Source organism: Rana temporaria, chromosome 13 (assembly GCF_905171775.1).
Source record: "Rana temporaria chromosome 13, aRanTem1.1, whole genome shotgun sequence".
Taxonomy (NCBI): domain Eukaryota; kingdom Metazoa; phylum Chordata; class Amphibia; order Anura; family Ranidae; genus Rana; species Rana temporaria.
In genome coordinates this window covers 65,545,174-65,565,977 of record NC_053501.1, presented here as the reverse complement: position 1 = coordinate 65,565,977, position 20,804 = coordinate 65,545,174, and the positions used below count along the sequence as shown (strand labels likewise).

General features: G+C 41.7%; 1 protein-coding gene across 7 annotated transcripts in view; it reads left to right on the top strand.

Moving 5' to 3' along the window:
• Window positions 1-18,970, top strand: part of STRN3 (striatin 3) — a 100,536-nt gene extending 81,566 nt beyond the window's left edge. For 4 of the 7 annotated variants that reach the window (XM_040333572.1, XM_040333570.1, XM_040333575.1 and 1 more), the window contains 7 exons: window positions 1,386-1,439; window positions 1,530-1,651; window positions 7,601-7,768; window positions 8,854-8,994; window positions 9,083-9,190; window positions 10,391-10,477; window positions 16,542-18,970. In XM_040333572.1, the coding sequence (XP_040189506.1) occupies window positions 1,386-1,439; window positions 1,530-1,651; window positions 7,601-7,768; window positions 8,854-8,994; window positions 9,083-9,190; window positions 10,391-10,477; window positions 16,542-16,711 (850 nt within the window). In that variant the 3' untranslated portion in view covers window positions 16,712-18,970. The remainder of the gene's footprint in view (window positions 1-1,385; window positions 1,440-1,529; window positions 1,652-7,600; window positions 7,769-8,853; window positions 8,995-9,082; window positions 9,191-10,390; window positions 10,478-16,541) is intronic. The other 3 variants (XM_040333571.1, XM_040333576.1, XM_040333574.1) reach the window with 1 other exon arrangement.
• Window positions 18,971-20,804: the final 1,834 nt, after the last annotated feature.

Here is a 20,804-nt window from a genome sequence, read left to right as displayed (position 1 = left end):
CGCTGAATTGTTCTGAACTTAAAGCGGTATTGAACTCAAAAGTAAACATTTATTATGTTGCAGCTTACCAATTCTAGATGTGAGGGCTGCACTTGTTTGTTTGTTTTTTTGTTTTGTTTTTTCACTTTTATTTTCACCTGCCGATTCAGCCATTAAGTCTGTTTTCCAAAAGAACAAGCTCCTTTCCAGATGCATCAGTTACAGGGATGAGACAAATCATTTACCACTGACAGGGATGCTTACACCAGCATGTAGGTGTCTAGAGGTGGTGAAGACAATTTGCTGAAGTTCAAACTGAATGGGGAGGAAAGGGGATTTAAGGGACTTTGAACATGGCATGGTGGTTGGTGCCAGGCTTTTCCCTTTGTGTGAAATCCCTGGTGTTCTGCCAGTCCCTCTGCTTTCCTATTAAAACTGATCACACTAGGCACACACAGCATGGTTTGGTCAGTTTACTAGCTGCGCTGGGAACTAAGCCTGCTCTCCGCTAATGATCAGACTTGTCCCTACATGCCACCAATGCACAGCCTTTCTTTCACGGGAGAGAAACTGCACCCAGCTCTTATGCAGCTCAGAACAGAGGGTTTGTGATCACTTATTAAAATAAAATAAAAAAAATATATAAACAAACGCACACAATTTTTTTTTAATCTATAGACAAATGGTTTGTCTTTCAAAGTAACGCGGTTAACGAGCATTTTGAAAGACTATCATTTTTTTTTTTTTTTTTTTTTTTTTAATATCGACTTGGTTTGCGAGTGTTGTCTTGCAAAACCAGCAGAATTCAAGCTAATGGGGTGTGCACCTCTGGCCACATGCGGTATTGCATGCCATGGAAGGCAATGCGGAACAAATTATCTTAATTTCCATTGACTTCTATGGGGAAACTCGCTTTGATATGCGAGTGCTTTGGATTACAATCATTCTCCTGGAATGGATTATGCTCATAATCCAAGGTTCCACTGTATAATATTATACAGGATTTATATAGCGCCAACAGTTTACACAGCGCTTTACAATATAAACGGGAGACAATACAGTTACAATACAATAAAATACAAGAGGATTAAGATGTTGGGCTTGTAATTGAATCAGAGGTCTGCACTACTTTCTAGTATGGATGTGTGCATGCGGTTTTGCATTCGCAATGACATCCCAAGGATACAACTCAGCCCAAAGTCTATGGGTTGTAAGTGCACAGGCTGCATGTTTGACTGGCCGGCTACAGTCGGTGATGGAGGCTAAGGGGTGATACAACAATTGTATTAGGGAGGGCGGTTGGGTGGATTTTTCAGTAAATGTAAATTTATACTGTGGTGTTATTTTTTACTACAACGTGATAGGGTATGTGTTAGAATAACTGTTGTTTTGTTTTTGTTTTATTGCTTTAGGAGTGCCTCTCTTGATGTGGAACCAATCTATACGTTTAGGGCTCACATGTAAGTTGCGATTTTAAGTGACTGTGTTAGTACTGCTTCAATTTTCAGATACATAACCAGTATTTATACACTGTTCATTCTTTTCTACAGCGGTCCAGTTTTGTCTCTTGTAGTCAGTTCTAATGGTGAGCACTGTTACAGCGGTGGATTGGATGCTACAATACAGTGGTGGAAAATGCCAAGTCCCAATGTAGATCCATATGACACATACGGTAGGTTACATTACAATTCTTACCTGTACTTTTACACTAAGCACCACTTCTGATAACAGTGGCTATGAAGGTGGCACTTACTGTTTTGAAGCCAAATAACACAAAAGAACAAAGCTAATTTGGTCAAAATCTACATTTACTGTCTAATAAAAAAAAAAAATACAGCAAAACTACTTTTATTGCATTTATCAGATCAAAAACACCTAAGCCTCTAAGATTAAAATTATTAGGAAGTTTAACATTTAATTTTAACCACATCTTTCAGATTTGATACAATATACATATTATAATAATAAGTACACTTTATGTACTGCCAATCTAATATATACTAAAGCAAAATGAAATGCACCAATTCTGCTCTCCTCTGACGTCACTGCCATCAGTCAGGGCAGCGTGTCATCAGGACTTCCCAAGTTGGGATCCGCCATCTGCCCTGATTGATGGCGGTCTCATCGTATCAGCGAGACGCTGAGACAGCCTCTCCCCGCCCCTCCACTGCTCAGCGCTCCAATGAGCGTGGAGAAGCAGAGAGGAAAGAGGCTGACTGACAGTCAGCCTCTTTCCTCTCGGCTATCTGTTAGAACCGAGCCAGCGGCGATGTTCGGTGGCTCGGCTCTCTGTTCACAGACGGCGGGGGACAGATGGAGCATCGGTCTGATGCTCCATCCACCGAGGTAAGTAGGAATCCATTAAAAACCCAAAACCCATACTTCTCCTTTAACCACTAGCCTTCTGGGGCAGTTTTTATTTTTTGCACACATTTTCTAAGTGCGTTTTTTGCTAGAAATGACTTAAAACCTTCAATTAAATATTTATTGAAAGCGGAGACCCTGATGAATAAAATAATGGCACTTTCTAATCCATCCATCAGCATCCATCAGTATCTGTTGATTACATCAATGAGCCTAAAATGATTATCTAGAAACTAAACTTGGGGGAATAAATGAACAAGTAATCATGCTTTTGCTGCTTGTCTGCTGGGGTAACAATAGGTCCCCTGTTTTTAAAAATATGTGGAAATGGAAATAACCCAGGGCCAAAAAGTAAAGGGATACTGAAGATGGAGGAGAAAAATAAAAATGGTTAAATGGCGGGGAAGGAAGGTAGCAGGGGTGGAGGATAAATGATGGGTTCCCCCTCATACCACTTTTCCCACTTTTTCCAATATGGGGATAGGCCCTCTTTATGGAGACAACAGGTGTCTTTTATGCCTGCGATGTCTTTCCCTGCCCTCCCATTTCATCGAATTAAGCACGGATTAGTACAACTGTGAACCCAGAAGTGACGTGATACACAGACCTTCCCCAATCACTTTCTGCTGTCAATGTTGCATGACTTTGCTGCTGCCCTATGCTCCCCAGAAAGGAATGGTAGAGCCCAGGAACCACCATGGGTGATGTAGGCCCCTACCTTCAGAGCCCTGTAAAAGTGATGTGGTGGCTCTTGGGCTGCTTAGATCACTTATACCTGAAAGCTGATCACTGGCCCTAAAAATCAATACTAAGTTCATAGTTGCAGCAGTGGTGAGCTTGCTTTTAACCCTTTGAATACCAGGGCATTTATAAAAATTCCTTGATGGTATAATATTTAAAAGTAGCTGTAATCCACGAGACAGATTTTACTAGTGGGTCAAAAATCCCCCAATTTCCAATGTTTTAAACTCGTTTTACGCAATTAAAAACATTTTCAAATTTGCTACTAAAAGTTTTATCTGTGCAAGAAATATGAATATTACATTAGGGTTGAATAAAACTTTGATATATGTGGGATGAGCATAAAACCATTCTGCAACTTAAGGGGATTTAGGGAGAAAAAGACCTGGGAACAAGTAGTTTAATCCAAGTATTTGAGGTTTTTCCAATGCTAAACGGCTACAGGTGCACATTTTCTTCGGCCCTGTTGACTTTTGCAAATGGGGCCGTTTGCTACAGAAGACTTGGGAGTTCCCTGTTTTCTGATGGCAGGAAAGCAATCTGCATTCAGGGCCAATCATTCACAGGTGACATGACGTGACTGTGTTTTCTATGGCTATACACAAGCGTTGATCACTGCAATCAGCAGAAGCAGAAGCACTCTGACTCTGACTCCTCCCCAGGGCTAGAACTGGGCCAGCAGTAATCGGCGCACGGCCCTAGTAGTAGGACGTGTGGCTCCTGGTCCCAGACAGGCAGGGGTTCCTCTCCGTCGCCTACGCTCGCTTCCAGCACCTTGCTGCCGTTTTCCACCTGCAGCTTTTGGACTGACCAGCTCTCTTACTGGTAAGACTCTATCCCTGCTTCTCAGGTCTATCCCCCCGAAATCGCTGAGAACCGTCCTTGTAAGGACAGCCACCCCAGCGATCCAACTGTGGACACTGCTTACTGCAAACCCACATCGGTCCCCATACAACCACCCACGATCGCCCCGCATCTCGCACGTCTCTTGCACTGTGCGGGCGGCCGTTTTTTTCTCCGCATCCGCGCCAGGCCTGACTCTTTCGCGGCCGCCGAAATCAGGAAACACCGCGGCTTCAGCCGCGGCCTAGCGGCGCGCCGCAGCCAGGAACAAATCCAGCCGGAATTGCGCTAGTCCTAGGAAAGAAACTCCCCCCCCCCATATCCCTGGAGGACCCCGTCCTCCCGGGATTAGCAATCAGCAGTGTTTTTTACTTTTTTAATAAAAGAAAAAAGGTAACACTGCCTAGACAAATCTGAGGCTTGAGCCTCGGTACCCCCTCAGAACAGGGACACCTGTCACCCTCCTCTCCTCCCTCTACCCTACGATACTTGGTCCAGGGCTTTGCAGCCGATCGCCCCTCAGGGATCAGGAAGGAATTTTTCCCCGTGACAGCATATTGGCTCAGCTCTGCCAGGGGTTTTTTCGCCTTCCTCCGGACCAAGATCAAGAGGACGGACTCTGTTAATCCTCCCTCCAATTGTAAATTAAATCATCAACCCCCCCCCACAGTGACAGGCAATAATGGGTAATCTGCGTTACTCTGCGGACTCCATTCGGGATCTGAGACAATTCGCAACTACATTACCAGCCGTCACCAAAAAGGCCTTAAAAATAGACCAACTCTGGAGAGTCGATCGACGATCGATCATCAAAAATTTTAACCACTTGACACAGCTAAAACACATATCATGTGTTTTGATTAATACAAGATCGGCAGTAAAACACCGATCAGAAATCCACGATTTCTTACTACAAAACGATCTAGATTGCCTCTTTATTACAGAAAGCTGGCTCTCAGACGACTGCAACACCATTCTCGATGAACTGGTGCCAGAAAACTATCACCTAATAACAGAAAACAGAATAGGGCAAAGAGGAGGAGGCCTTGCGGTGATCCATAAGAATCACATCGCAATCACTAAACCAGCCCTGCAAAATCCTCTTCCATTCATGGAAACCCTTACTCTTCAGCTCCAAACTTCCCCCCAGGAGACTGTTCACATTCTCCTCTGCTATAGGCCACCTGGGCCTAAATCGCAGTTTTTGCCATCATTAACGGAGTTTATATCCACTTATACCCTCAACAGCAAACATCTTTTGCTACTCGGGGATTTCAACCTGTGGGCTAACTCCGCACAGGATCCCATTGCGGACGCCTGCATTGATCACCTAGATAGATTAGGACTACAGCAACTTATATGCGGGCCCACTCATGCTTCAGGTCACACACTTGACCTAATTTTCAGACAAAATCTGGAAATAAGCATTTTAGAAAATTAACCATTGCCATGGACAGACCACCATGCAATCAAGTTCACAATCTCCAAAATCCCCCCAGTGTCAAAAGCACCCAAACCGGTGACAATACACTGGGCTAGGTCTCAGAACAAGCTCCGCTCGGAACTCTTCAAATCTACCTTGAGAAACAAAATCAAAACAATCCAGCCTCAGCAAACAGCCGCTGATACACTGGACGCCATAAACGCAGCCTTGCTACACTCAGCCGACTTAGTAGCACCGAAACGCAAAGTCTGGCTGGCTGGCTGGTTTAACAACCAGCTATCTCTTCTGAAGCAAGAGCGAAGGAGGGCGGAAGCCGCCTGGAAAAGAAACCCTGCAGAGGATAATCTTATCTTCTACAGAGCAATAACAACACGATATCACAAAGAAATTTTCAAAGCCAAGAAACATCATTTTTCTATGGCGATTAACAGTTCCCTAAATCGCCCCCGCGAACTATTCAAAATGGTCACCCAGACCATGAATCCGGGATGTCTTGAAGTCCCCAACTCAGACACCCAAGAGTTCTGTAATGAACTATCGGATTTCTTCATTAGCAAAATTGAAAGAATCCGGGAAAGTATTCTGCAAAACAATACCCACCTCAATCCGGCTGCCAATCAGCCACAAAATTCCCGCAGAAATTTTCTGCACTCTACAAAATTTACTCTGGAGCCTATTTCCAGCGATACCACAAAAAATATCATCGGTGCCTTGCGGAACAGCACATCGCCCAATGATATCATCCCTACTAAACTGTTGAAGGATTGTGCCGACATTCTGGCACCACCCATCACACAGCTTATAAATCAATCTTTTAAGGAAGGCATAGTGCCATCCATGCTGAAAGAGGGCATAATCCAGCCCATCCTGAAAAAAACTAATCTGGATCCCAAGGACCCAATTCACCGCCGCCCCATAACAGGCCTAAACGTTCTCTCTAAGATAATGGAGAAAATAGTGGTACAACAGCTGCAACAGCATCTAGATACCCATAACCTACTGGATCCATTACAATCAGGCTTCCGTCCTGGACACGGGACAGAAACGGCCTTACTTAAAATATGGGACGACGCCCTCGAGGCCGCAGACGAAGGAGAATCTTGTCTCTTAATTCTGCTGGACCTAAGCGCAGCCTTTGACACGGTAGATCACAAACTGTTACTGATGCGACTAGCTTCGGTAGCAGGAGTTGCAGAAGGTGATTTACCATGGTTTTCTTCCTTTCTTGAAAACCGTTCACAAACAGTTAAATTGGGTTCTTTCACGTCTGAGAGGCGCACGGTGTCATGTGGAGTCCCCCAAGGATCCCCCCTGTCACCAGTGCTTTTCAACATCTATCTTCGCCCTTTCTTTGATATTATCAGTAGCCAACTACGCAGACTTATTCCATTTATCCCTAAAGAAGACGTAGCAGTCGTGGTGGGAACAATCATAAACTCCAGACTGGACTATGCCAACGCACTGTACCTCGGACTCCCAAAGTACCAAATCTCCCGTCTGCAAGTCGTACAGAATACGGCCGCCAGACTGGTGACTGGGAAAAAAAAATGGGAATCAATCTCACCTTCGCTGAGAACCCTTCACTGGCTGCCAGTAAAAGACAGAATTGTATTTAAAGCACTCTGCCTTACACATAAGTGCATCCATGGGAAGGCTCCGCAATATCTTTGCGACAAGATAGAACCTCACAATTCGAATCGCGTTCTGCGATCCACCGACCAAAATCTGGTCAGGGTACCAAAAACTAAATACAAATCCAAAGGAGAAAGAAGGTTTGCTTTCCAGGGTCCTAGACTATGGAACGCTTTACCAACCAGCATTCGGTTGGAGGAAAACCACCTGATTTTCAGAAGACGGATCAAAACTCTGCTCTTTTGAGGTCATGAGTCACGAACAACTAGCGCCCAGAAGCGATTCAGTTCGCATGTGTTGCGCTCTATAAATTTTTTTTCATTCATTCACAGGTAACCGGCGCCACATGCTGCCAAGCCTCCATTTGCTTTCGGTACGGCTTCCTACCCTCAGCTGGGTCTTCCGTAGATAATCCCAAACAATTAGCAGAATTTTGAACTTGGTTTGGTTCTTCAGGCTGTTGGTTTTGAATCTTGCTCAGAGGCAAACAGAATATACATATTATTATTTTATTCATAAGCCTTTTGTTTTTATTTTGTAAAACTTTGTCTTTACAATTGCTAAAATCTAATAATAAAAAAAAAAATGTTTCTCCAGATCCTAGTGTTCTTGCTGGCACATTGGCTGGACACACAGATGCAGTGTGGGGACTTTCTCACAGTGGAATTAAAGACAGTCTGCTATCCTGCTCTGCTGATGGAACTGTCCGGTTATGGAACCCACCAGAAAGCAAACCATGTGTTGGCACATATAATGGTAACAAAGGTAAGTAGTCCAATAACCTGCTTAGTCAGTCATTGCATAGACATCTTAATCACTGTTTATACACTTTCTTGGTTCAACCCTATGACTGTGCAAGCAATATGCAATGATTGATCCTCTTATCACAAGAGGAAGTTATTGGTATATTGAAGCATGATCTATTTGCTTCAAATTATTATTTTATACAGGATTTATATAGCACCAGCAGTTTGTGCAGCGCTTTACAATATGATGTCTGTCTTTCAGAGCAGCTGATCAAACACGGATTATGCAGCTGTAACTTACAACTAGTGGTGCCACGGATCGTCATTGATCCGTACGGATCAATGACTTCGGATCGGCACACGCGTGATCCGCAGCGTGCCACGGGATTGCAGAGCAGTAAAACACACATTGAAACTGTCTCCGCTCTGCTCGCACACAGCCCCGCCTGCTCCTAACCACGCTGTGATAGAGAGAATGTGGGTCCAATGCTGGGATGTGCTCTGTCTATCACAATGTGGGGTTAGGAGGAGGCGGGGCTGTGTGCGAGCAGAGCGGAGACAGTTTTAACATACGGGTGGTGAGTTGCTTTCTAGCAGAGAGTGTGTGCTGCTGCCCGTTCTCTACCCCCCCCCCCCCCCCCCCCCCCACATACATCTCTCGCCTGGCTCTGTCTTCGGAACAATACGAACCGTGAGTTTTTTGATCCGTTGCACCCCTACTTACAACCATGATGCTGGGAAAACTGCTTAATATCCAGGATGTTTATATACATGCGCTGGATGGCAAGTTGCTAAATAATCCAGTGAAATAAAGTATCTCCACTTTACCCAGTAATGGTGAAAATTATTAACATTTTTGTGGGCTGAGTGTTATTAGCTCTGCTCAGTTTTCTCTTTCCAAACTACTCAGACCCACATACTCTCCCATCTTCAGGTTGGATTCGGAGGGCTAATTACTCTCCTTAAAATAACAAAAGTGCGCTTATGGAATGGCTTTAGGGGTTAACTGACCTATTTTAAAAAGTATTAGCAAGCATATTATGACTAGCGTAGTGATTCAGTTAATTGTCACTGGTTTTAGATTGTAATTTCTTGTTTTCTTAGAACATGGAATCCCAACCTCTGTAGATTTCGTTGGCTGTGACCCTGCACATGCTGTTGCCTCATTTACCAGTGGTTGCATCATAGTCTATGACTTAGAAACATCGCAGTCTTTACTGCAGTTATCTTCACCTACAGATTCTAGTAAGTATGTTCTAACAATCCATATCCTAGTGGAATAAGTGTGTTTTTCAGACATTGGGTTGACATGTGTGTGTTTTTTTTTTTTAAGCTATCCCATTTGGTGGCCACATAAATAAAATTGTAAGTCATCCTACGCTTCCTGTTACCATTGCTGCATTTGAGGATAGACACATCAAGTTTTTTGACAACAAATCAGGTATGCTGACCTTGTTCTGTTTCTATATAGACTGCATAGTTTGATCATTAATTAAAACATTGTTGCAAAAAGAAATTGGTGTGTCAAATAAGAATTCATTTTTTTAGCAGCGCAAGAGCTCATACGTGTAAGGGCCGTTCGGCACCCAGAACCTCTGTAAAAACGAGTGGCTGTTCTCTGCAGCTGCGGGTCCCGGGAAGGTTTTTAAGGGATCTCTGGATGTTTTACAGCTGTTTGCATGAGCTCTAAATTATGCAGATTAATGAAAACCAGTCTCTAGACATTGCACACAACACCCTTTTTCTAGTGTGAAATAAGTTCAATAGGGCATTTTACAATATGTATGCAGTGATATTGCTAAAGTCTTTCTTTATTTGTCTGACATCTCCCTCACATTTTAACGCTATAATGGAGCTTCTTAATAGCATAAAGTCTTTAAGGTGTGATGTGCTTATAGTTAAAAGCACGGATGAGTCTGCTTGACGGCTCACATTCACCTCTGTAATGAACACAGGTTTCACATCAATAGTGTTTTGCCCACACTGTGCATGCATTACATATTTTCTGTGTGATTGGGGTAAATGTTGACTATTAAAGTGGTTGTCAAGGCACAGGGTTTTTACCTTCATGCATTCTATGCATGAAGGTAAAGAAACCTGTGTGCAACATAAGACCTCCCAATGCTTACCTGAGCCCCCTCTCAATCCAGCAATGTCCACAAAAGCATTTGCTCCCACTGCTGTCAATCACAGCCAGTGAGCCTATCTAGACTGAGGGGGATGGGGCTGTGCCGAACCACAGCTCCGTGTGTGAAGGGACACCGATCCGCTGATCGGGAGCACGCTTGATTGGGTGCCCACACAGCAGGAAGGAGGAGCCAGGAGCGCAAGTAAAGGACCCGAGAAAAGGAGGATTCGGGCTGCTCTGTGCAAAACCACTGCACAGAGCAGATAAGTAGAACATTTTTGTTATTTAAAAAAAAAAACACGACTTCAATCACTTTAAGCATGCTGATGTACTTCAGTGCAGTGAACCTGAATGGGGTTGAGCTTTATCTATAGAAAGGCACAGCATTGTCCAGAAATTAACCTAGTAATCTGGTGGATCTGGGAATATTGAAGCTGCTCCTATCCATTTACACAAGTACATACCTTTTTGTATTGTTAGACTTTCAGCATAGCTACTGTTCTTCTATTTCAGGCAAGACCATTCATTCAATGGTTGCTCACCTGGATGCCGTTACAAGTCTTGCAGTGGACCCCAATGGGATTTACTTGATGTCTGGAAGTAAGTATTCTGATGAGACATGTAGCCTATATTGTTTCATAATATAAAATGTCACTAGTAAATCTAGTACATGGGAAAATGGACAACACTACAATTTTTGCACAGATTCCAGGTTTTATTTATGAGCCTGCTGAAAAATGCAAAAAATAAAGGTTTTCTGCCTTAGATATATGGATATTTGTTTAAACAAAACAATACCAAAATCCTAGAGATGATGGAATTTTGTTGACTGAAGTGCGTGCATCCTAACGATCGCTTCTTCAAGCTGCTTTTGCAATCCTATTTGCTTGTCCAAAAACACAGTGAATGTATGTGTGGGTATGTACATAATATATAATATATATATATATATATATATATAGGTATATAATAGGTGGTATAATCTATTATCATAAACTGAAGCTTACAGGAGTAATGCACACATTTCATCAGGGCTGTTCAAGGGGAATTTCTTAAACTTGTGTGGTGGACCAGTGATTAGTTCATATAGCACAATGCTATGGGTATGTTCAAAAATTAAACCATGTCTGCACTCAAACCTACTTTGCTGCTCGAACAGAGAGCTCTGCAGGATTCACACTGTGGCTTTTAAATAATACGTTTTCAGTGTTTTGACCTAAAATATGCATAAACCAATAATGTTGGAGTCGTCTTTAGGTTGGCCACACACACAGCTCAAATTTCGGATGATTCATGCCATCACCACTTGGCTCAGTTGGGAAGCCTGGTAGAAGAAAGCTGGCCGAACATTGTGTCTGCAGTCATTGTTCAGGTGTTCGGTCACGAGTGCTGGCTCTCAGAATGCAATAGTCATAAGCGGTAGATTTGTCAATCCATGTGGTTTCGTTTGGATGGGGGTTCTATGGATGCCCAGTTTTAGTCTTCAAACTGATAACACTGTTTGTATACGCCCACAGGGTGGGGGACGGCTTTACGGGATTTTGCAATACTGAGTGGCATTTGATGAAGTGTTATGTCATGTTATACGTGTATTATTCCTTGTGATCTCATGTATGACTGTGCTCTGGAGTTTTGTATGTTGTTTTCCACATTTGCTCAATAAAAACCTTTGTTTGAGAGAAGAAAAAAAACTGATAACACTGGAATCTTGCACCATAAGCCACAGCTTTACACAGGGCCCACAGGTAGTGAAAGGAGTTATAGGGGGGGGGGGGGCTTTCAGCACAAGTCTGACAACTTGTATACGGGTAGGCTGTGCTCCGAAGCAGAATGCAAAGAAGGAAATTAACCAAGTTGGAGTGGATGTGCTGTCATGCCCTGGTGTAGTCAGTTTGAAATGGGAAAGTAGGGTGACTGTCAGGATCACCAGGTATTTCACAAAAAGGAAGCAATGCAAAGAGAACCGGATACTTTATTACAAGTATATTGTAGCAGAGGCACACATCAGAAATATGAACTGTGGTGCTAACATGCCTTTTAATACAGAAAAGACTCCTTTTGACCACTAGATGGTGCTTGGTAATGGTGTGAAGACTGCCGGCCGATATTTTTTTCACAACTTTATCCTGTGCTCTTTTCTGGGTCAGACCAGCAGTTAGGACAAACAAATCCTGGTGGTTCAGATGCGATCTCAAACACAGCACTATTGCATGTCATTGCATTTGACCTCAGCAGCTTACATTTAATGATTAGACTATCTCCTGTAGTTATTGTATAAATCTGCCCCAAAATCTTGGTGATCTAATATGCAAATTTTGCAGGGCTCTAGTTTCAGCCAACACAGAGCTGAAGACTTTTTTAACCCTCATGTGCCAGAGCAGAGCTAATCCCAAGCAACAGCACTGTCATATGGATTGTTGCATATCCCTTTATACCTTGAAGAGCCAGATATGCTGTTCTTGGTAATGAGCAGCAAAGCAAAGGTGATGATGTTTCAAAATGTAGATGAATTAAAGCAAAACTGAAATCCAGGAAAGATCTTTTTAAAACTTGGTTACATCTATTCTTTCATAGCTCGCATCCAGAGGGCCACCAGGGATGCAGAAATTCACTTTAGCAGCCTGTACTACATAGACTGTGCTGGTTTCTTCTTGGTGCTGCTTGAGACATTTGTCTTTATGCTGAATACGGGATTACTGACTGGACTTCTCCACCAGTCAAAAAAAGTCTTGTGTTTTTTGTTTGTTTTTTGTTTTCAATGAACACATGGCTTTCTCTGACTGAGGAAGAGATTGCAATAATATCTGCCCGCCTCTTACTCTTTCAATGACCGAACACTTTGTATTTGGTGATAAAAAGACATTCTCTGAATGGGGAAGATGCCAAGCAACCCCTGTGTCCAATATAGAGAAGGCAAGTCGCTTGAGCATTCTCCAAGAGAGACCAGTACTGACTGTATGTAACATGGGCTACTGCAGCGAGTTTCTTCCTCCCAGTGTAGGCCTTCAAATGTGAACTATGAAGGATTAGACATGAAGAAAGAGAAAATTACCCCTAGGGGCTTTGTGCTGCAGCAAAAAAATGAAAAATATACCAGTTGATAAAGTATACATTTTATTTAATATAATGTTCAAAAAGAGCCCCAAATGAGGGACTCAGGATATGAGCTTGACATAAAAACATATATCAATTGAGAACAAGTAAGATCACACAAATGATGATAAATACAGACATAACAGTACTGTGAATATGTGAGTGCTATGGGCGAAAATAACCCCTACGCGTTTCGACCTTTAAAAGTAGCGGTCTTCTTCAGGGAGTAGGTTATTAAACGCGACCATAGGTTCTATAGAGAAAAATACATACAAATAAATAGGTCATATTAGCAAAAGAACATAAGGAGGACCCGCCTACCACAACCATATGAGTAGATGGCGGGATGCAGGTGTTCCTCCTACATAAATGAACTGATGTAAAACACCCACTGCCACTTACCAAAACGCGTGTCGGAGGGCTGACCGAGCATCGAGCCGCATCATCAAACTCCCCAATGGAGTGCCGGGGGGTGGGGAGGGGGAAACGCAAGGGATCCCCTGGGTCTGTTGGAAAAGACTCCAATATAGGCACAAAAAAGAGAGACACCCCCTGGACCTACGAGAGGTCACAACCTAACGCGCCAAAGGTTGCGGGGGGGGGGGGGGAGGGCAGGAAAAGGCCGGAGGGGGGGAGGGGAGGAGAGGGGATCGGCGGCGGAGCCAGGAAAGGCAAAACAAGCCAGCGAGGGAAGGACCAGGAATCAAGGTGGGCGGAGTCGGGTGCAGAGGGACGTTCCCCCTCCTTGAATGGAGATGAGGACCCTGTAATATAAATATACATAAAGCTTAATATTATTGTGGAAAGGAAGAAAATCTTTTATATGTATATGATAGTAAATTTGTGAGCACACCAAACCACCGATACATATGTAAAAGTTTGGTGAGGAGGGTCTACAGTAGGGATATGCAATTAGCGGACCTCCAGCTGTTACAAAACTACAAGTCCCATCATGCCTCTGGGTGTCATGCTTGTGGCTGTCAGTCTTGCTATACCTCATGGGAATTGTAGTTCTGCCACAGCTGGTGGTCCGCTAATTGCATATCCCTGGTACAGGATAGAAAAAATATAAAAGAGGAAGGATTAGACATAACCAAGCTGAACTACTGCAAGTTAAAAAAAAAGAAAAATATACTGCAGTTCAGCTTGACTACCTTGATACAGTTGAGTCTTCCCTCATACTTTTTGTTTAGTAAGTTTTTGCCTTCAGCCATCTTTTTCTGTAGCCAGTAAACTCCCCAGCCTGTTATCCCATGTATTCCTGCGCACACAGGCTTTTATCAGCAGTTTTTGGGAGGGGCATTTTCTGGCTGGGAAAAAAACCCCCAGAACTAGTGGGTTTGAAGAGGAGTTTTCCAGCTGTAAAAACGTTCCAACTCTGAATAAGTGTTTTGAGCCATAAACATTTGTGGGAGTATAGCTTTGCTAAAAAAAAAAAAATTGCATAAATGCTGCAAAATGCTAAAAATGCATGCATTTTTAATGCAGCATTCTACAGCTAAGCTACTGAAGTTTTTTATAACTTCCAGTGTGCATGAGGCCTAAAGCCTCGTACACACGATCGGATTATCCGACTAATTGTGAGATGACAGGCTGTTGTCGGAAAATCCAACCGTTTGGATGCTCCATCAGACGGTTGTCGTATTTTCTGCGAACAAATGTGGGATAGCATGCTTTAAAATTGTCCGCCAACAAATGTGTGTTGACGGATTATCCGATCGTGTGTACACAAGCCCATTGGACAAAACTCCAAAGTACAAACACGCATGCTCAGACGCAATGTTCATCATAACACATTAGCAGAAGTTGCCCAAAGGGGGTGCTTAAAAGCTGAAAAAAACACGTAGTTTCGTGTTTTTTGGCCGACACTTCTTTGCCGTTTGTAGGCAAGACAAGTTCCTGGCCAACGCCCTTCGGACAAAAGTCCTACGCTTTGTCCGACGAAAATCCGATCATGTGTACCAGGCTTAAAGGTTAGGGCAAAGTGCATCTTCAGACTGACGTTTTCATTTGCATAAGAAATAACCCAGTGTTTGTGGCTGCTGGAACATAATCCAAAGTCTGTGAGCACCCATGGAGGACTTTCAAGGTGTGCTTTGAAGCAGTTTGAACATTTATTTTTTCTATTTTTAATAAATGGGCCTTTCAAGAGGTTTATGCCATAATGTGTTGGTATGCACCGCAAATGAGACACAACTCCTATATATATATATATATATATATATATATATATATATATATATATATATATATATATATATAAATATATATATAAATATATATATAAATATATATAATATAATATAATATAATATAATATAATATAATATAATATTTTTTATTTTTTTTTACCAAAGAATTTATTTGGTTTGTGCATTCAAATCTAAGTGCGCTTTTTCAGTGTGTAAGTGCACTTTTAATGTGTGTGTGCAATACAATATTTGCTCTGGACGCAAAGTAGTTAAGCATTTACATAATGTACTTTTGCATCGTGTTTGTTAACCACTTAAGACCCGGACCTTTATGCAGGTAAAGGACCTGGCCAGTTTTTGCGATTCGGCACTGCGTCGCTTTAACTGACAATTGCACAGTCGTGCGACGTGGCTTCCAAACAAAATTGGCGTCCTTTTTTTCCCACAAATAGAGCTTTCTTTTGGTGGTATTTGATCACCTCTGCGGTCTTTTTTTTTTTTTGCGCTATAAACAAAAATAGAGCCACAATTTTGAAAAAGATGCAATATTTTTTACTTTTTGCTATAAAAAATATCCCCAAAAATATATAAAAACGTGTTTTTTCCTCAGTTTAGGCCGATACGTATTCTTCTACCTATTTTTGGTAAAAATATCGCAATAAGCGTTTATCGATTGGTTTGCGCAAAATTTATAGCGTTTACAGAATAGGAGATAGTTTTATTGCATTTTTATAATATTTTTTTTTTTTTTTACTACTAATGGTGGCGAACAGCGATTTTTTTTTTTTTTTTTTTTTTTTCCCGTGACTGCGACATTATGGCGGACACATGGGACAATTTTGACACATTTTTGGGACCATTGTCATTTTCACAGCAAAAAATGCTATACAAATGCATTGTTTACTGTGAAAATGACAATTGCAGTTTGGGAGTTAACTACTAGGGGGCGCTGTAGGGGTTGTGTGACCTCATATGTTTTTCTAACTGTTGGAGGGCGGGGCTGGACGTGTGACGTCATCGATCGTGTTTCCCTATATCAGGGAACACACGATCAATGAAGCTGCCACAGTGAAGAACGGGGAAGCTGTGTTTACACACAGCTCTCCCCGTTCTTCAGCTCCGGGCACCGATCGCGGGACGAGCGGGTCCCGCGGTAACGGAGCTTCGGACCAGGTCGCGAGCGGGCACGTGCCCGTGACCCTCGGCTGGGCACTTAAAGAGGACGTACAGGTACGTGCTTGTGCCCAGCCGTGCCATTCTGCCGACGTATATCTGCAGGAAGCGGTCCTTAAGTGGTTACTCTGACAATTCTTTGTCCATTTGTATTTCCTAACAAATTTAAGAATGGGGATTAATAACACCGCTATCTTTTCTTACAGGCCATGATTGTTCTATTCGCTTGTGGAATCTGGACAGCAAGACATGCGTGCAGGAGATTACAGCCCATCGCAAGAAGTTGGATGAGTCCATTTACGATGTTGCCTTTCACCCATCCAAAGCATTCATCGCCAGTGCTGGAGCAGATGCTCTGGCCAAGGTCTTTGTTTGACCCACTAGCCTGACCTTATCCTTCACTCAATGCCACAAGTGCATTCTGGGACGAAATTTGGACACTTGCGGTATTTAAACAAATTCTTACATCACTGCCAAGAGGAGTTTGCTTTCATGCTGACACTACAAGACACAGCTCCCTCTGCAGGACAGAAAGATACTGGTTACAGAGCGGCGGGCACTACCCTCCCTTTTTTTTCTCATTTATCAGGATTGCTCTGTGCAGGGCTTTAATTACTGTAATTTAATATTTCCTCTTACCACAGTAACCAGTATTCACAGCCCCTGCATAGGGTGTCTGTCCTTTATTATATATAATATAAATATGTTTTTTTTCTTCTACAGTCCATAGAGAATAAAACAAACTTTAATTTAATTTTAATTATTTTGGCCTTGTGCCATTTTAATTCAGGCTCCGGATGCGCATTTATTGTGACTCGGAAGCTCATCTAACATGGGGGCTATGGAGCTGCTTATCAACTTTTTGACATACCCCCTTTAATGAATTTGTTTGCCTGTCCAGATACAGTTACAATGCAATAGCAATCTCAAGCGGTTTTAATACTTGCAATCATATTTTCAATGGAACAGTAAAGGACTTGTGATGAGCCAGTTCCACACGAAGCAAACCCTGTGTAAACTGCAGATTCTCGTTGGCTTACTTTCTCATTTGTGTGTAGGTAATTACTCACAGAGCTGGCATTGTTTGACTCTGTGCCTGGCAGCCAATGAAGGGACTTCAATTTTTTTTTGACACTTTTTTTAATTTATTATTACCTGGCAACAGACGCTAGTGTGTAACTATATATTTTTAGCATTAATACAATCACAAGTTTTTTTTTTTTCCTTTTCTTTATTTTTTTTTACCTGTCACATAATTGCAGTGTTTTTTTATCAGGCTATTACGCCTGAAGGTGAATGCATTTTGCAGCTTTTTTTTTTTATAAATAGTGCTGCCCCGCTATCTGCATAAGGGGATTTATCTTGCAAATAGATAATCATCTGTTTTACCCTGCATCCCTTTATACAGCCAGAAGTCAGTGACGCTGCCAGGAAGCCTGGCGTTAGAGAGGATAACATATCTGAGTGACTACAGACTAACAACTAGTTATTTTGGCTTTTTACATTTTTTTCGTTTGTTTTTGTTTCTGTAAGAGGGGTTTCATATGTTCTGCCCAATGCACCTCTACCCCTTTTTTTAACAATTGCAGCATTCTATCACTGTGTGATATTTTGTATGTTTACTTTATTTACGAGTTAATTTATCCGAATGTTTCCCAGGTAAGTTACAGTGGCTTATTGTTATTTATTTCAGCTTTATATTCTTTTTTTTTTTTTTTTTCATGTGACACAGGAATTTTATTATTTTTGGGACAATTAACTGAGGACATCTGAGGGACAGAACAATGTTATAAGAAAGGATGATTTAAATTGGAGATTTGTTTCAATTTGAAAGACGGTCATGGAGGTAAAATCTATGCCTGCAAAAGACAGGATTGTTTGCAGGCAAAAATTTTGCTTCTTAAGCATTACTGAGCTTATACGGCTTGCTCCCTGACCCCCCCCCCCATATACTTAATACCCTGTACCTGCCCTTCATAGCGGTGTGATCGCAGGGTTCTTTTTGCATTTTTCATACCTTCGGGATTCGCTTTTTTCCCATATTTTTTTTTCAGACATTTAGCTTCTGTTGTTGACGGAAGATTTTACGTTGTTTTATGCATGACTGAGATAATTTCACATTTTTTCTAGTCTTCCACAAAGAAAAAAAAAAAACCTGATCAGTTTGCAAGTTTTGTAAGGTTTTCATTTTACAGACTGCAAATCGGCTAATTTTTAAGATTGTACCACAAAAAATGCAGAAGTACAGTTGTTGAAAAATAATGTATATAAAATGCATATAATAAATATTAAATGGTGTACCTGTATACATTAACTTGCATTGATTGAAACGTCCAACTAACATCATAACAGGTATCAAGATATTTTTGTAAATAATTTCTATATTTGTTTAATATGAATAGTCTCTTTAGGGAGACGATTAAAATTGTGTATTTATGGTAACACAACTTTAAGTAACCTAGCGTAGTTTTCTGTTTTATATAGATGAAATTATACATAAATTCTATATTTTTATTTTATTCTTGAAATAAATTCCTGCATGTAATGACAGTCCTCAATCCTTTTTCCTTAAGAGTCACTAATACCTTTCCCATTTTTAATGGATCGAATAAGGAATAAAATGTTTTAATGTGCATTTTCACTTATCTCCTCTAATTCTCTGGTCTAACATTTAGGCAGTACATTGTTTCTCTCCATTGTATTACTAATTCCTTGTGTCATCTTTTCCTCGCAAAATCATGTGAATTTCACACCTATAAAGGGCTGCCATTCTAGCACACAAGTTCTTTTCACAAATGAAGGAATGCTCATAGTTACATATTTAATCTCCAAGACAAAACTTGCTTTCAGTCTTTAATGTGTTACTAAACCCACAACAGTAAAATATGTCTGTATATGCAAAATGGCATGCTTGTTCTACTCACTGTGGAGCTTAAGGGGTTAATCTTCTGTATTGTGTAAAAATGCTTTTTGTTCCTGTATGCAAAGAGCCTCCCCCTCCTGCAGGGTCTTTCTGGGCAAGGCCAGATAAGACAGAGTGGTTTCCCTGCACATACTCAGTTTGGTCTCGATCACTGTAAAAAATATTTCCTTGCTGCACTAGTCAGGTCACATGGTATTTGACATTTGGGCATGTATACAGATCCTTAATGACACCCCAGTCCCTCCCCCTCCTCTTCCATGCACAGTAACTAAAAAAAGAACACAGTGGGTGGGATGTCACATCTTGATTCATGGATCATCTGCTTCCCATAACAGCATGAGGACACAGGCTGTAGTCGAAATCTCCTCCTACCTGAATACTCAGCACTCAGGGGGACCCTACAGTTTATCATGTGACCGTAGTATACAGATCAGCTAAAAAGGTGTATAGTTGCAGTATTTAATGTATAAAGATGATTAATAAGCTGTGGGCACTGCAGAGGGTGGATTAACTATTTTCATATTACTGGGTTTAGTAACACTTTAGTATTTTTCTTTTTCTGGGTACACATAATCAGCCATTTGAGGCTTGGAAAGATGACACCTTTCCAACACCTAGAGAAAAGGGAAACTACCGCTCTAGGTGAGTGCACTCAGCAATCAGTGTCCTCTCAGAAGCGTGGGTGCTGGCAAGGCACAAAGCGAAGACCGGAGAAAAGACTGGACAGCCGCACTTCCACAAAATTCTTAAAAAGTTGCCTTTAATGGTAAAAAATGGAAACCGCACTACAAATCACAGCAGACAGTGGGGTGGATAACTGACGCGCTTCGCACTGGGGTATCAGCGCTTGGTCATACCTTTCCAACACCCCCCCCCTCCTGATTATTTGGAACCCTTTTTCCCAGTTGGCTCTGGGAGGCTAGTTCAAGAGAAGTTCCACAGGGTCTAAAATGATCTTGCCTCCAGTGACCTACACTTTATTGTTTGATGAGGAACACTCAGCTCATCTAGATTTTTGAAGGACAGTTGTCACACTGTGTTGTATTAAGACCTTCCCACCTGCAGATAAATGTACTCTACTCTTACCTGGTTAAAAAAAAAAAATATTAAGACACACAAACAATCTGATCTACAATTTACTGATCTCATTGCATTGCAAAATGGGAGCAAGACTTTGCAACTGACCCCAGAGGAAAGAGAATAGTTTTCTTTGCACACAAAACCTTGATCAGCACCAACACTAAAAATCTTGTGTTAAACTCATTACACACTGGTATAGGATTCCACAGACCCTGACACATGCTGGATATGCATCGTTTCACCAGGAGTTCTTAAAAACCTTTAAAATGTCATCTCCATTACAATAGGGTTATACTGCTACCTTCAGGTGCTTAAACACTGGCAAAAATCAAAAACTGGAAGTCCGCTCTCAAGTATAACACTTCACCAAGGCTACCGTTTTTTTTTTTGTTTTGTTTTTTTTTTGTTTTGTTTTTTTTTTGGTTAGTGTCGGCACTAGATCCCGAGGAATGGGACCATGTGCAAT